The following is a 16,604-nucleotide window of genomic DNA, read 5'->3' as shown; positions in this document are numbered from 1 at the left end:
GCGGTAGGCTGCCACCTTTACCGCTCGGCCATCCGGCCGTGGTTAGGTTAGGTTAGAACGGGCGTCCCCACTGTTTCCCTTCTTCTATTTGCTGGAATCAGAGACGAGCCGCCATCTTGGAACCATAGGTAATGTGAGGTTAGCCAATTGGGTGAAAAGATGTCACGACAATCGAGCGGTCAACACTGCCGTGTGGGAGTGGAAGAATTTCACCGAGACAGGTTTTCCATCTCAAAACCGTTTAATAAAATAAAAATTTCTTACAATATTTTCTTGAATAAAAGGGTAACACCGCACAGAGCACAGAGAATTAAGTCCAAATAAAGTTCGAATGTTCGGGATTTCTTTTCCTACAGTTCGGCGTGGACGGTGAAATGATCGTAGACCCCGAGGCGTTGGGCACGACTTCAGGCGAATTTTCTCCGAGGAACCTGGATGGCACTAGGCGACACGACAGAGGGGTTGTTTCCACGATGTCCGAAAAGTTTCCTCTTAATTTTTACGGAAGCACACACGTCCAAGCTAAGACGACCCAAGAACTGAGAGAACTAATAACCGACAGCGTCACCTCTTCTTTTTCTTGGGGTTTTATTTATAACTTTCCTTTGCGTCCCAGGTCGATGCCGACTTGCCTCCGCTCTCTAATTGGTCCCCCCTCCTTCGCTACGAATTGCAACGAGATCGGAACCCAGGTCGTTAGATGAGTCAACATTGGCTGACAATTCGATTCCTACCGAAGATGTTCGATCTAAGCATCAAATTCATCTGTTTTAACCCGAGAAGTCCGACTTTCTCGGAAATCTCTACAGACATGCCCTTTTATGGACATAAAACATTCATTTTTCGTTTTCCTTTTTTTTGTTGTTGATGAGTTTTTTCAACATAATGTTATTATAACAATAATAATTATTATTGGCTTCTATTCCAAAACAATGAGAAAAAATTTCTTTTCCCCTTTTTGCACAAATTCTAGACCTATTTCCGAAGCTTCGCAGTAACATTAACCCTAACGAGAAAATCAGACACGATAACTCCATATTATAAACACTTTATTCTTTAAGGGGAAGTTCACAAGTAACTATTTTCTGAAAAACACGACGAAATAAATTAATAGAAATAACCGGTAAAAACACTCTGCAAAGTGTATTTCTCGGGAGGGAGAACCAGCCAAACGTCTTTCCGTATTTGGCACACTCCGACGTCTCGTAAACGGCAGAATTTATCGGAAGGAATCGAACCCTGTTCGGCCACTTCCGAATACATCGCGCCATTGAACGCCTCCACACTCGTAATATACGGGAAGGCGGCGGTGCGAGAACGCTTGACCACGACGTAACTAAGGTTTTCCGTCGCCATATTACCCTCTTGTTTCTCCGCCCGCGCCGTGGACACCGACCGGTCGGTGGCATTTACGACGTTAGAACTGGCGAAATTACAACTCCCCACGCTTACGGATCGCGCGGCGTGGCTCAGAATATCCAACAACGCGTCGTCGTGCGGGTAATCCTTTCCTATTTCGCTTATCTTAACCTGTTCCGGCGTAAGCCCGACCACGGCGGCCATTACCTCCGGAGCGAGAAGAAATCCAATTATAGTGACGTAGAACATTTTTCCCAGTTGGTCTTGCACCTGAAACGAACAAAACCCGTTAAGGTAAATCGATGGTTAGAGATTTAACTTTGTATATTTACATCTGACCTGACAGTCCAGGAAATGATCGGAGTTTTCGCATCCGCAATACGTGCATATACAGAAGAACTGCTTCTCGTCTTCGTAATTTAAATCTTCGAGCGTAAGAGAAATTGAAATCAATATTTCCTTACAATTATTTGTGTGTTTGGGCGGTTTTGAGTAGGAGGATTCGATTTCCACTTTAAATTGGTGTTTCCGACAACTCGATCCTCGGGGGTCGGTTCCTAGTCCAATTAACGGACTATTGACTAATGGGTTATTAATCCAAAGGGTCCGATTCCAGTCAAATGCGTAGGACAATTCGAGATCTACCAAAGGCCCGCAATTTTCGGGCCTTTAGTAGATCTTTTCCGTACGGATTAATACTTATAAGATTTATTTATTATTAACTGTATTAGAAAAAAGGAAGGTGGATAAAAGAGCGAGGAATCCTCGAAGGGAAGAACAATCAAAAAACTCGGAACCCGTTGACGGGGTGTTCGGGACACTAGCTTTCTGCAGCGCCGGATCCGAAATATCTCGGAAACGGAAATGTACAGTACTGTACAATACATCTAACACTCACCGGAAGAAATCCCCAAAGCGCTTTTTCCGGCGGTAATTTCTTTTAGCAAGTTGGTGGATTTGTCGCGTAACCAGCCAACGTCGGCGGGACCGAGGAACCAACCCGTATACCACGGTATGACTTCTTCCCACTGTTTTAATCGGGTTTGGAAATATTCGGCGTCCAGTCCTTGCGTATTCGATTTAGCCAGTATCTAGAAACGAGAAAACGATTGCCGCAAATTATCGGTAAACCCAGCTTTTTACGTAAATCAAATTGTATTTATCCGATTTAATTATTATTTTATAATGTAGCATTGTTCTATCCGAGTTTCGTTATTTTTGGCTCGCCCACTCCCGACATATAATGCAAAATAGGCCAAACACAATTTTATACGCGCTTTTTCTTTTTTACATTTTTGGACTCCCGCCGTGTCAAAATTTGACCCGTGGCCACACTTCCTTCGCGTGATATTCTATAACGAACGGGAAATAATATAAATTCATAGAAACCGGGTTCCGAATCGTTGACTTACTTCGGGATCGAAACAGAATTTCTTAGAACAATCGGCAAAGATAACGGTGTATTGAAAATCCCTGGCCAAGTTAAGGTAAGGTTGAATTTCCCATTTTCTTACGTTTGTATTCCGTACTATTAATATCGGTTTGTTCTCTTTGCATCCGTCTTCCACTCTGCCGTACGAAATTAATATTTAATTACAATTAACGATAATCGTAATACAATTTCAACACCGGAAACTTACCTATTGAGACACCAGGCGTGAGACTTTCGGGCATTAAATCTCGTCCTTCGCTCGGCCAGTGGGAGACTGTAATAGTGTTTAGCCGAGAAGACGTCGCTCTCTGGATACAAGGAAGCTATCGTGGAGGAGAGCGTTTCTTTGCCGGTCCCCGACGGCCCTCTTATAATGAACATAATCCTGTTGTGTTTTTTCAAGTAGTCGACTGTAGCCGAATCCCGAAGAAAGGGGAAAGTAAATATCCGATCGGGGGGTGCGTCGGATCCGGGAATCGGCAATGACCGGTCTTTATTGCATCCGACTGAAAACGTTGGTTAAATTATTATTATTATTGGATAAAAAATACGTACAATTATTTTAAAGACGTATTTAAAATTGCATCTGTGTCCCAAAAGGTAAATTGAAACTTTATATTATATGCCAACCTTTATTAGATTGAAAAATATGAATAAATTCTCTATATTTTGCCCCGCTGTTTCACTACTTTTAATGGTAATCCGTCCGTATATTCCTTTAACTATTATGGGTAATCCTACTTAATTATGCAATTATGTATTAAACGTTACGCAGTACTTTTGTTTGTTAATCGATTAGACTATCGGAAAGATTGAAAATGAGCTACAATTTGTATATATAGTACTCGTTTACACTGGCATTTGTAAAACTTGAACATAATAAAAAACTTCCAACGTAAAGACACTATTTTACCTCTTCACCAACGATTTATTATCCACTTCTATCCCACGTATAGTAGTATCCAGTGGCGGCCCCGGGATAGAATTCGGACAGGATAGAAAAAAATCCTCAGGAATTTTTCGGGAGCTCATCCGACAGGATATGTCGGCTCGACCGAACCCATAATGGGCCTGCTAAGAGGTCCTCTTAGTGTCCAGAAGGCAAAAAACCAAAAAAAAAAGTACCCACAGAACTCATTAGCAGGACTGTAGATCTGAGACTTCTTTTGTGTACTGTACATAAGACATCCTACGAATATAAACTGAATACTAACTTACGCCCAGAGTTCTGAATCAGGCTGGGATTCAATTCCTCGGAGTAAGCAAAAATACTAATTGTTGCTCTGGGCTACTCGGCCTTCATTATAACGAGTACAGTACCTTCTCGGCAGTAAAAACACGAATGCCACGCGACAAACTGAACGGCGATATCTGGCAAGATTTTTGATACTGGACGATATCGATACTTACGTGGTATCGGGAGATTCCTAGTAATTGGTGGTTGGATGAGCTGTAGTCATACCGTCGGTGCAACGAGCTAGAATATACTAGCGTGGCTACGGCGACGCCATAGTTAATTTAAAAAATTGAATACACGTCCGCCATTTTTCTTTTAGTCAAGCAGCGTGCCATTTGCGTCGAATAAATGTAACGAGTTAGAATATTCCAACTCTTCTGTAAAAATGTGCAAAGGAACGGCGACTTTTCACCCTTAACCGAGATGGTGCGACTCAAAAAAACTAAGTAGGATCATTTTATTTACTTTCAAAATTAAGAAAGACATTCCTTTCTTTAATTCTTAATTTAAACGTTTGTAAACGAGACAAAATATTCTGTAGCAATAAATTGAATGCATTTCTAAACATTCTTAATTTCACTGTCTCAATTGGTATGTATATATCGTAGCCGGATTGTTAATTTAGCCGCTTTACAATGCGGCGTTAGATAAATCGCGATTGCCACGTTTACTTCCGATTCTTATCACTCGAGCTCTACTGTGACATTCCAGACGTGCGGGGGGAGAGGAGAAGGGAGTAGATCAGTGTTCCGGTGTTAGCCTCCCAGGTTAAGAAAATTTTCTAAACTATTCCATACTAACCTAATTACGTTACAAATAATTTCGAAAATCGCGTATAAAGATCTTAATCGTCGTCAAATATTAAGTGATTCATTTTTAACATCGTTTTGTATTTACTACTAGCTGACCCGGCCACGCGTTGTTGTGGCTCAAAATGTATCTATTATAAATGTCTAACACTTCCCTCGTGGGGGAATTTCAAAAAATCTCTTTTTAGTGTATATTCTGTTGACGTCACCTATTAAAACGCAATTAAAAACGCAAAAAACAGCATGTAAAATAGTATAAATAGAAGCCGAGTTCTTCACAGTAAGCCTTAATCCTGTCTCTTTCCCGGCTGGAGAATATCGAAAAATCCCTTTTTAGTGTATATTCTGTTGACGTCACCTATTAAAACGCAATTAAAAACGCAAAAAACCGCATGTAAAATAGTATAAATAGAAGCCGAGTTCTTCACAGTAAGCCTTAATCCTGTCTCTTTCCCGGCTGGAGAATATCGAAAAATCCCTTTTTAGTGTATATTCTGTTGACGTCACCTATTAAAACGCAATTAAAAACGCAAAAAACCGCATGTAAAATAGTATAAATAGAAGCCGAGTTCTTCACGGTAAGCCTTAATCCTGTCTCTTTCCCGGCTGGAGAATATCGAAAAATCCCTTTTTAGTGTATATTCTGTTGACGTCACCTATTAAAACGCAATTAAAAACGCAAAAAACCGCATGTAAAATAGTATAAATAGAAGCCGAGTTCTTCACAGTAAGCCTTAATCCTGTCTCTTTCCCGGCTGGAGAATATCGAAAAATCCCTTTTTAGTGTATATTCTGTTGACGTCACCTATTAAAACGCAATTAAAAACGCAAAAAACAGCATGTAAAATAGTATAAATAGAAGCCGAGTTCTTCACAGTAAGCCTTAATCCTGTCTCTTTCCCGGCTGGAGAATATCGAAAAATCCCTTTTTAGTGTATATTCTGTTGACGTCACCTATTAAAACGCAATTAAAAACGCAAAAAACAGCATGTAAAATAGTATAAATAGAAGCCGAGTTCTTCACAGTAAGCCTTAATCCTGTCCCTTTCCCGGCTGGAGAATATCGAAAAATCCCTTTTTAGTGTATATTCTGTTGACGTCACCTATTAAAACGCAATTAAAAACGCAAAAAACCGCATGTAAAATAGTATAAATAGAAGCCGAGTTCTTCACAGTAAGCCTTAATCCTGTCCCTTTCCCCGCTGGGGAATATCGAAAAATCCCTTTTTAGTGTATATTCTGTTGACGTCACCTATTAAAACGCAATTAAAAACGCAAAAAACCGCATGTAAAATAGTATAAATAGAAGCCGAGTTCTTCACAGTAAGCCTTAATCCTGTCCCTTTCCCGCTGGAGAATATCGAAAAATCCCTTTTTAGTGTATATTCTGTTGACGTCACCTATTAAAACGCAATTAAAAACGCAAAAAACCGCATGTAAAATAGTATAAATAGAAGCCGAGTTCTTCACGGTAAGCCTTAATCCTGTCCCTTTCCCCGCTGGGGAATATCGAAAAATCCCTTTTTAGTGTATATTCTGTTGACGTCACCTATTAAAACGCAATTAAAAACGCAAAAAACCGCATGTAAAATAGTATAAATAGAAGCCGAGTTCTTCACAGTAAGCCTTAATCCTGTCCCTTTCCCCGCTGGGGAATATCGAAAAATCCCTTTTTAGTGTATATTCTGTTGACGTCACCTATTAAAACGCAATTAAAAACGCAAAAAACCGCATGTAAAATAGTATAAATAGAAGCCGAGTTCTTCACAGTAAGCCTTAATCCTGTCCCTTTCCCCGCTGGAGAATATCGAAAAATCCCTTTTTAGTGTATATTCTGTTGACGTCACCTATTAAAACGCAATTAAAAACGCAAAAAACCGCATGTAAAATAGTATAAATAGAAGCCGAGTTCTTCACGGTAAGCCTTAATCCTGTCCCTTTCCCCGCTGGGGAATATCGAAAAATCCCTTTTTAGTGTATATTCTGTTGACGTCACCTATTAAAACGCAATTAAAAACGCAAAAAACCGCATGTAAAATAGTATAAATAGAAGCCGAGTTCTTCACGGTAAGCCTTAATCCTGTCCCTTTCCCCGCTGGAGAATATCGAAAAATCCCTTTTTAGTGTATATTCTGTTGACGTCACCTATTAAAACGCAATTAAAAACGCAAAAAACAGCATGTAAAATAGTATAAATAGAAGCCGAGTTCTTCACGGTAAGCCTTAATTCTGTCCCTTTCCCCGCTGGGGAATATCGAAAAATCCCTTTTTAGTGTATATTCTGTTGACGTCACCTATTAAAACGCAATTAAAAACGCAAAAAACCGCATGTAAAATAGTATAAATAGAAGCCGAGTTCTTCACGGTAAGCCTTAATTCTGTCCCTTTCCCCGCTGGAGAATATCGAAAAATCCCTTTTTAGTGTATATTCTGTTGACGTCACCTATTAAAACGCAATTAAAAACGCAAAAAACCGCATGTAAAATAGTATAAATAGAAGCCGAGTTCTTCACGGTAAGCCTTAATCCTGTCCCTTTCCCCGCTGGGGAATATCGAAAAATCCCTTTTTAGTGTATATTCTGTTGACGTCACCTATTAAAACGCAATTAAAAACGCAAAAAACCGCATGTAAAATAGTATAAATAGAAGCCGAGTTCTTCACGGTAAGCCTTAATCCTGTCCCTTTCCCCGCTGGGGAATATCGAAAAATCCCTTTTTAGTGTATATTCTGTTGACGTCACCTATTAAAACGCAATTAAAAACGCAAAAAACAGCATGTAAAATAGTATAAATAGAAGCCGAGTTCTTCACGGTAAGCCTTAATCCTGTCCCTTTCCCCGCTGGGGAATATCGAAAAATCCCTTTTTAGTGTATATTCTGTTGACGTCACCTATTAAAACGCAATTAAAAACGCAAAAAACCGCATGTAAAATAGTATAAATAGAAGCCGAGTTCTTCACGGTAAGCCTTAATTCTGTCCCTTTCCCCGCTGGGGAATATCGAAAAATCCCTTTTTAGTGTATATTCTGTTGACGTCACCTATTAAAACGCAATTAAAAACGCAAAAAACAGCATGTAAAATAGTATAAATAGAAGCCGAGTTCTTCACGGTAAGCCTTAATTCTGTCCCTTTCCCCGCTGGGGAATATCGAAAAATCCCTTTTTAGTGTATATTCTGTTGACGTCACCTATTAAAACGCAATTAAAAACGCAAAAAACAGCATGTAAAATAGTATAAATAGAAGCCGAGTTCTTCACGGTAAGCCTTAATTCTGTCCCTTTCCCCGCTGGGGAATATCGAAAAATCCCTTTTTAGTGTATATTCTGTTGACGTCACCTATTAAAACGCAATTAAAAACGCAAAAAACCGCATGTAAAATAGTATAAATAGAAGCCGAGTTCTTCACGGTAAGCCTTAATTCTGTCCCTTTCCCCGCTGGGGAATATCGAAAAATCCCTTTTTAGTGTATATTCTGTTGACGTCACCTATTAAAACGCAATTAAAAACGCAAAAAACCGCATGTAAAATAGTATAAATAGAAGCCGAGTTCTTCACGGTAAGCCTTAATTCTGTCCCTTTCCCCGCTGGGGAATATCGAAAAATCCCTTTTTAGTGTATATTCTGTTGACGTCACCTATTAAAACGCAATTAAAAACGCAAAAAAACCGCATGTAAAATAGTATAAATAGAAGCCGAGTTCTTCACGGTAAGCCTTAATTCTGTCCCTTTCCCCGCTGGGGAATATCGAAAAATCCCTTTTTAGTGTATATTCTGTTGACGTCACCTATTAAAACGCAATTAAAAACGCAAAAAACCGCATGTAAAATAGTATAAATAGAAGCCGAGTTCTTCACGGTAAGCCTTAATTCTGTCCCTTTCCCCGCTGGGAATATCGAAAAATCCCTTTTTAGTGTATATTCTGTTGACGTCACCTATTAAAACGCAATTAAAAACGCAAAAAACCGCATGTAAAATAGTATAAATAGAAGCCGAGTTCTTCACGGTAAGCCTTAATTCTGTCCCTTTCCCCGCTGGGGAATATCGAAAAATCCCTTTTTAGTGTATATTCTGTTGACGTCACCTATTAAAACGCAATTAAAAACGCAAAAAACAGCATGTAAAATAGTATAAATAGAAGCCGAGTTCTTCACGGTAAGCCTTAATTCTGTCCCTTTCCCCGCTGGGGAATATCGAAAAATCCCTTTTTAGTGTATATTCTGTTGACGTCACCTATTAAAACGCAATTAAAAACGCAAAAAACCGCATGTAAAATAGTATAAATAGAAGCCGAGTTCTTCACGGTAAGCCTTAATTCTGTCCCTTTCCCCGCTGGGGAATATCGAAAAATCCCTTTTTAGTGTATATTCTGTTGACGTCACCTATTAAAACGCAATTAAAAACGCAAAAAACCGCATGTAAAATAGTATAAATAGAAGCCGAGTTCTTCACGGTAAGCCTTAATTCTGTCCCTTTCCCCGCTGGGGAATATCGAAAAATCCCTTTTTAGTGTATATTCTGTTGACGTCACCTATTAAAACGCAATTAAAAACGCAAAAAACCGCATGTAAAATAGTATAAATAGAAGCCGAGTTCTTCACGGTAAGCCTTAATTCTGTCCCTTTCCCCGCTGGGGAATATCGAAAAATCCCTTTTTAGTGTATATTCTGTTGACGTCACCTATTAAAACGCAATTAAAAACGCAAAAAACCGCATGTAAAATAGTATAAATAGAAGCCGAGTTCTTCACGGTAAGCCTTAATTCTGTCCCTTTCCCCGCTGGGGAATATCGAAAAATCCCTTTTTAGTGTATATTCTGTTGACGTCACCTATTAAAACGCAATTAAAAACGCAAAAAACCGCATGTAAAATAGTATAAATAGAAGCCGAGTTCTTCACGGTAAGCCTTAATTCTGTCCCTTTCCCCGCTGGAGAATATCGAAAAATCCCTTTTTAGTGTATATTCTGTTGACGTCACCTATTAAAACGCAATTAAAAACGCAAAAAACCGCATGTAAAATAGTATAAATAGAAGCCGAGTTCTTCACGGTAAGCCTTAATCCTGTCCCTTTCCCCGCTGGGGAATATCGAAAAATCCCTTTTTAGTGTATATTCTGTTGACGTCACCTATTAAAACGCAATTAAAAACGCAAAAAACCGCATGTAAAATAGTATAAATAGAAGCCGAGTTCTTCACAGTAAGCCTTAATCCTGTCCCTTTCCCCGCTGGGGAATATCGAAAAATCCCTTTTTAGTGTATATTCTGTTGACGTCACCTATTAAAACGCAATTAAAAACGCAAAAAACCGCATGTAAAATAGTATAAATAGAAGCCGAGTTCTTCACGGTAAGCCTTAATCCTGTCCCTTTCCCCGCTGGGGAATATCGAAAAATCCCTTTTTAGTGTATATTCTGTTGACGTCACCTATTAAAACGCAATTAAAAACGCAAAAAACCGCATGTAAAATAGTATAAATAGAAGCCGAGTTCTTCACGGTAAGCCTTAATTCTGTCCCTTTCCCCGCTGGGGAATATCGAAAAATCCCTTTTTAGTGTATATTCTGTTGACGTCACCTATTAAAACGCAATTAAAAACGCAAAAAACAGCATGTAAAATAGTATAAATAGAAGCCGAGTTCTTCACGGTAAGCCTTAATTCTGTCTCTTTCCCCGCTGGGGAATATCGAAAAATCCCTTTTTAGTGTATATTCTGTTGACGTCACCTATTAAAACGCAATTAAAAACGCAAAAAACCGCATGTAAAATAGTATAAATAGAAGCCGAGTTCTTCACGGTAAGCCTTAATCCTGTCCCTTTCCCCGCTGGAGAATATCGAAAAATCCCTTTTTAGTGTATATTCTGTTGACGTCACCTATTAAAACGCAATTAAAAACGCAAAAAACCGCATGTAAAATAGTATAAATAGAAGCCGAGTTCTTCACGGTAAGCCTTAATTCTGTCCCTTTCCCCGCTGGGGAATATCGAAAAATCCCTTTTTAGTGTATATTCTGTTGACGTCACCTATTAAAACGCAATTAAAAACGCAAAAAACCGCATGTAAAATAGTATAAATAGAAGCCGAGTTCTTCACAGTAAGCCTTAATTCTGTCCTTTCCCCGCTGGGGAATATCGAAAAATCCCTTTTTAGTGTATATTCTGTTGACGTCACCTATTAAAACGCAATTAAAAACGCAAAAAACCGCATGTAAAATAGTATAAATAGAAGCCGAGTTCTTCACGGTAAGCCTTAATTCTGTCCCTTTCCCGCTGGGGAATATCGAAAAATCCCTTTTTAGTGTATATTCTGTTGACGTCACCTATTAAAACGCAATTAAAAACGCAAAAAACCGCATGTAAAATAGTATAAATAGAAGCCGAGTTCTTCACAGTAAGCCTTAATCCTGTCCCTTTCCCCGCTGGGGAATATCGAAAAATCCCTTTTTAGTGTATATTCTGTTGACGTCACCTATTAAAACGCAATTAAAAACGCAAAAAACAGCATGTAAAATAGTATAAATAGAAGCCGAGTTCTTCACAGTAAGCCTTAATTCTGTCCCTTTCCCCGCTGGAGAATATCGAAAAATCCCTTTTTAGTGTATATTCTGTTGACGTCACCTATTAAAACGCAATTAAAAACGCAAAAAACCGCATGTAAAATAGTATAAATAGAAGCCGAGTTCTTCACGGTAAGCCTTAATCCTGTCCCTTTCCCCGCTGGGGAATATCGAAAAATCCCTTTTTAGTGTATATTCTGTTGACGTCACCTATTAAAACGCAATTAAAAACGCAAAAAACCGCATGTAAAATAGTATAAATAGAAGCCGAGTTCTTCACGGTAAGCCTTAATTCTGTCCCTTTCCCCGCTGGGGAATATCGAAAAATCCCTTTTTAGTGTATATTCTGTTGACGTCACCTATTAAAACGCAATTAAAAACGCAAAAAACCGCATGTAAAATAGTATAAATAGAAGCCGAGTTCTTCACGGTAAGCCTTAATCCTGTCCCTTTCCCCGCTGGGAATATCGAAAAATCCCTTTTTAGTGTATATTCTGTTGACGTCACCTATTAAAACGCAATTAAAAACGCAAAAAACCGCATGTAAAATAGTATAAATAGAAGCCGAGTTCTTCACAGTAAGCCTTAATCCTGTCTCTTTCCCCGCTGGGGAATATCGAAAAATCCCTTTTTAGTGTATATTCTGTTGACGTCACCTATTAAAACGCAATTAAAAACGCAAAAAACCGCATGTAAAATAGTATAAATAGAAGCCGAGTTCTTCACGGTAAGCCTTAATTCTGTCCCTTTCCCCGCTGGAGAATATCGAAAAATCCCTTTTTAGTGTATATTCTGTTGACGTCACCTATTAAAACGCAATTAAAAACGCAAAAAACAGCATGTAAAATAGTATAAATAGAAGCCGAGTTCTTCACAGTAAGCCTTAATCCTGTCCCTTTCCCCGCTGGAGAATATCGAAAAATCCCTTTTTAGTGTATATTCTGTTGACGTCACCTATTAAAACGCAATTAAAAACGCAAAAAACAGCATGTAAAATAGTATAAATAGAAGCCGAGTTCTTCACGGTAAGCCTTAATCCTGTCCCTTTCCCCGCTGGGGAATATCGAAAAATCCCTTTTTAGTGTATATTCTGTTGACGTCACCTATTAAAACGCAATTAAAAACGCAAAAAACCGCATGTAAAATAGTATAAATAGAAGCCGAGTTCTTCACGGTAAGCCTTAATCCTGTCCCTTTCCCCGCTGGGGAATATCGAAAAATCCCTTTTTAGTGTATATTCTGTTGACGTCACCTATTAAAACGCAATTAAAAACGCAAAAAACCGCATGTAAAATAGTATAAATAGAAGCCGAGTTCTTCACGGTAAGCCTTAATCCTGTCCCTTTCCCCGCTGGGGAATATCGAAAAATCCCTTTTTAGTGTATATTCTGTTGACGTCACCTATTAAAACGCAATTAAAAACGCAAAAAACAGCATGTAAAATAGTATAAATAGAAGCCGAGTTCTTCACGGTAAGCCTTAATCCTGTCCCTTTCCCCGCTGGGGAATATCGAAAAATCCCTTTTTAGTGTATATTCTGTTGACGTCACCTATTAAAACGCAATTAAAAACGCAAAAAACCGCATGTAAAATAGTATAAATAGAAGCCGAGTTCTTCACGGTAAGCCTTAATTCTGTCCCTTTCCCCGCTGGGGAATATCGAAAAATCCCTTTTTAGTGTATATTCTGTTGACGTCACCTATTAAAACGCAATTAAAAACGCAAAAAACCGCATGTAAAATAGTATAAATAGAAGCCGAGTTCTTCACGGTAAGCCTTAATTCTGTCCCTTTCCCCGCTGGGGAATATCGAAAAATCCCTTTTTAGTGTATATTCTGTTGACGTCACCTATTAAAACGCAATTAAAAACGCAAAAAAAAGCATGTAAAATAGTATAAATAGAAGCCGAGTTCTTCACGGTAAGCCTTAATTCTGTCCCTTTCCCCGCTGGGGAATATCGAAAAATCCCTTTTTAGTGTATATTCTGTTGACGTCACCTATTAAAACGCAATTAAAAACGCAAAAAACCGCATGTAAAATAGTATAAATAGAAGCCGAGTTCTTCACAGTAAGCCTTAATTCTGTCCCTTTCCCCGCTGGGGAATATCGAAAAATCCCTTTTTAGTGTATATTCTGTTGACGTCACCTATTAAAACGCAATTAAAAACGCAAAAAACCGCATGTAAAATAGTATAAATAGAAGCCGAGTTCTTCACGGTAAGCCTTAATTCTGTCCCTTTCCCCGCTGGGGAATATCGAAAAATCCCTTTTTAGTGTATATTCTGTTGACGTCACCTATTAAAACGCAATTAAAAACGCAAAAAACCGCATGTAAAATAGTATAAATAGAAGCCGAGTTCTTCACGGTAAGCCTTAATTCTGTCCCTTTCCCGCTGGGGAATATCGAAAAATCCCTTTTTAGTGTATATTCTGTTGACGTCACCTATTAAAACGCAATTAAAAACGCAAAAAACCGCATGTAAAATAGTATAAATAGAAGCCGAGTTCTTCACAGTAAGCCTTAATCCTGTCTCTTTCCCCGCTGGGGAATATCGAAAAATCCCTTTTTAGTGTATATTCTGTTGACGTCACCTATTAAAACGCAATTAAAAACGCAAAAAACCGCATGTAAAATAGTATAAATAGAAGCCGAGTTCTTCACGGTAAGCCTTAATCTCTGTCCCTTTCCCCGCTGGGGAATATCGAAAAATCCCTTTTTAGTGTATATTCTGTTGACGTCACCTATTAAAACGCAATTAAAAACGCAAAAAACAGCATGTAAAATAGTATAAATAGAAGCCGAGTTCTTCACAGTAAGCCTTAATCCTGTCCCTTTCCCGCGCTGGAGAATATCGAAAAATCCCTTTTTAGTGTATATTCTGTTGACGTCACCTATTAAAACGCAATTAAAAACGCAAAAAACCGCATGTAAAATAGTATAAATAGAAGCCGAGTTCTTCACAGTAAGCCTTAATCCTGTCCCTTTCCCCGCTGGAGAATATCGAAAAATCCCTTTTTAGTGTATATTCTGTTGACGTCACCTATTAAAACGCAATTAAAAACGCAAAAAACCGCATGTAAAATAGTATAAATAGAAGCCGAGTTCTTCACGGTAAGCCTTAATTCTGTCCCTTTCCCCGCTGGGGAATATCGAAAAATCCCTTTTTAGTGTATATTCTGTTGACGTCACCTATTAAAACGCAATTAAAAACGCAAAAAACCGCATGTAAAATAGTATAAATAGAAGCCGAGTTCTTCACAGTAAGCCTTAATCCTGTCCCTTTCCCGGCTGGAGGAATATCGAAAAATCCCTTTTTAGTGTATATTCTGTTGACGTCACCTATTAAAACGCAATTAAAAACGCAAAAAACCGCATGTAAAATAGTATAATAGATGCCGAGTTCTTCACGATAAGCCTTAATCCCGTCCATCTCCCCCCGTAGGGAGAATTTCGAGATGTATATTATATAAAAGCACGTGCATATTCGAATGCAACGTTGTGTCAAAATTTCAAAGGAATCTGTAGGAAGAAACAAACGTTGTATTTTATTTATATAGATAGGTAGAAAATGATCTGCTTAGGTCCATTCTCACAGAAAAGCATGATGCCTTACAGAAAAGCAAACTTAGGTCGTCGGAAGTTAGCGCCATCTGTTGGACATAAAAGCCTTAATCCATATATAAATATATTATTGAAAGGGGGGAAATGGTGATCTTCACATATGCCACAAACCTTCGCGGGAATGTATTAAACAACTTCCCAAAGTTTCATGGCAATCGGATAAATGGTGTGGTAATGCATGAAGGACAAACACCACACACACACACACACACACACACAGACATACATTCATTTTTATATATATAGATTGTTTAGAAAATTTCAAATCCAGGTTGAGAAATTAAAACAATTGACACGCGTCGTTGTTTTTTCGATTTAAAATTCCTCACCTTTCTTGGATATGGATCCTCTAGTGTTACGCGCCGACCTTTCTCCTCCGTCCATTTTTAAAAACCGAAACCGAAAGCATTTCCTCCTCTGTGACGTCACGAGGGATATTTGCGCATTAACGCCGTTTATACACGTGTCGAGTTAGTAATTAATATTACTAAAGTATAATATTTATTTACTTTCTTAGAAAGTAAATAAATATTAACAATAGTACTGTATTTTTCAATAATAATCACACACGACAGTAGTGTTGCTCTATCGATCTAATTGTGTCTGACTGTTGGAGAAAGATGGCCGCGAGAGGTCGAAATTAAATTACGATACGGGTGGCTCGAAAATCAATTGGATATACTATAGATTACTCCCTGTGGAATTCGGGATTTTAAGTATCAATTAAACACTAAACAGCGCAATTTACTGTTTAAAAAGTTTAACCTATTTCGAGATTCGTTTTCGCCCATGCGTCGAGAACACCGGTCACGCCGTCTTTTGTGGCGGAGGTAACTTTAACGAGCTTTTTGAATTTACGCGCGAGTTATTAATGACCGACGTCGGACGGATTTCGAACTCGATTCCTGCGCGGTTACCACCCATTTAAAGCTAGGATCGTTTACCGCGTTCGAAAGGGATTCCTTTAACGGCTAAGGAGTATTTAATTACGAACGATTAACGGTGTTCCGACCCCGTTCGACTTCCCGGGTAATCGGAAGTTATAAACGTGACGAGTTCATGGCAACGCGTTCTGGTGTTACGGATGCAATTTAATTACAGAGACGTCACGTCCTTCGCAAGACCGAAGAATACGTGACGTCGTAAAGCGAGAAACGGGTAAGAGGACGACCGCCCGACCACCTCTGCGGACTTTTCCACATCGGTGTGAAGACAGACAAAGAGGCAAATCGCCGTCCCCCAAATGGAAGTTAGAGGGAAGTCCGAATGTTAACAGTGATCGAGACATTGAAATCATCATCGTGTCAATTTCAAAGGGAATTGAAAGGAACGTGGTCATTTCAATTCAAAAGTTTACCCCAGAACAGATAGATGACTAACACGACTGACTTGTTATCGGGAAAAGTATGAGGTACAGGGGCAAGAGACTACTAATTTGGGGTAGAGTATATATTTTAAGTTAAATGAAAAAAATATGAATAAAAATTGCAGCCTGGCACTGTAATGATGTCGCAGCAATTTTTACTCATTGTAGGCTCGTCCTTTCCCAAAAATCAACATTCTTGGAATAAATTGCAAAGGATCGCGGACCCT

The 16,604-nt window shown here is 38.8% G+C and overlaps 1 protein-coding gene across 1 annotated transcript; it reads right to left on the bottom strand.

The window, feature by feature from the left end:
- Window positions 1-1,032: 1,032 nt before the first annotated feature.
- On the bottom strand, window positions 1,033-15,416 carry LOC136981556 (2',3'-cyclic-nucleotide 3'-phosphodiesterase-like). The gene is made up of 6 exons (XM_067277875.1): window positions 15,341-15,416; window positions 3,000-3,297; window positions 2,772-2,928; window positions 2,258-2,450; window positions 1,699-1,784; window positions 1,033-1,629 (listed from the first exon to the last, which is right to left on the bottom strand). Exons 1-6 carry the CDS (start codon window positions 15,393-15,395, stop codon window positions 1,108-1,110), a joined length of 1,311 nt encoding a protein of 436 aa, XP_067133976.1. The 5' UTR covers window positions 15,396-15,416; the 3' UTR covers window positions 1,033-1,107.
- Between the last annotated feature and the right edge of the window lie 1,188 nt (window positions 15,417-16,604).

Source organism: Centruroides vittatus, unplaced genomic scaffold (genome assembly GCF_030686945.1).
Source record: "Centruroides vittatus isolate TY-2023 unplaced genomic scaffold, ASM3068694v2 contig_767, whole genome shotgun sequence".
Taxonomy (NCBI): domain Eukaryota; kingdom Metazoa; phylum Arthropoda; class Arachnida; order Scorpiones; family Buthidae; genus Centruroides; species Centruroides vittatus.
Note: the sequence above shows the minus strand (reverse complement) of the source record. Positions and strands in the feature narration are given on the sequence as shown.

Excerpts from the sequence above, each read along its gene's own strand:
- LOC136981556 (XM_067277875.1), bottom strand. The coding sequence starts at position 15,395 with ATGGACGGAGGAGAAAGGTCGGCGCGTAACACTAGAGGATCCATATCC. Across the intron at positions 3,298-15,340 it reads AGGATCCATATCCAAGAAAG|TCGGATGCAATAAAGACCGG; the intron begins GTGAGGAATTTT and ends CAACGTTTTCAG. Across the intron at positions 2,451-2,771 it reads AATTCTGTTTCGATCCCGAA|ATACTGGCTAAATCGAATAC; the intron begins GTAAGTCAACGA and ends TCTCGTTTCTAG.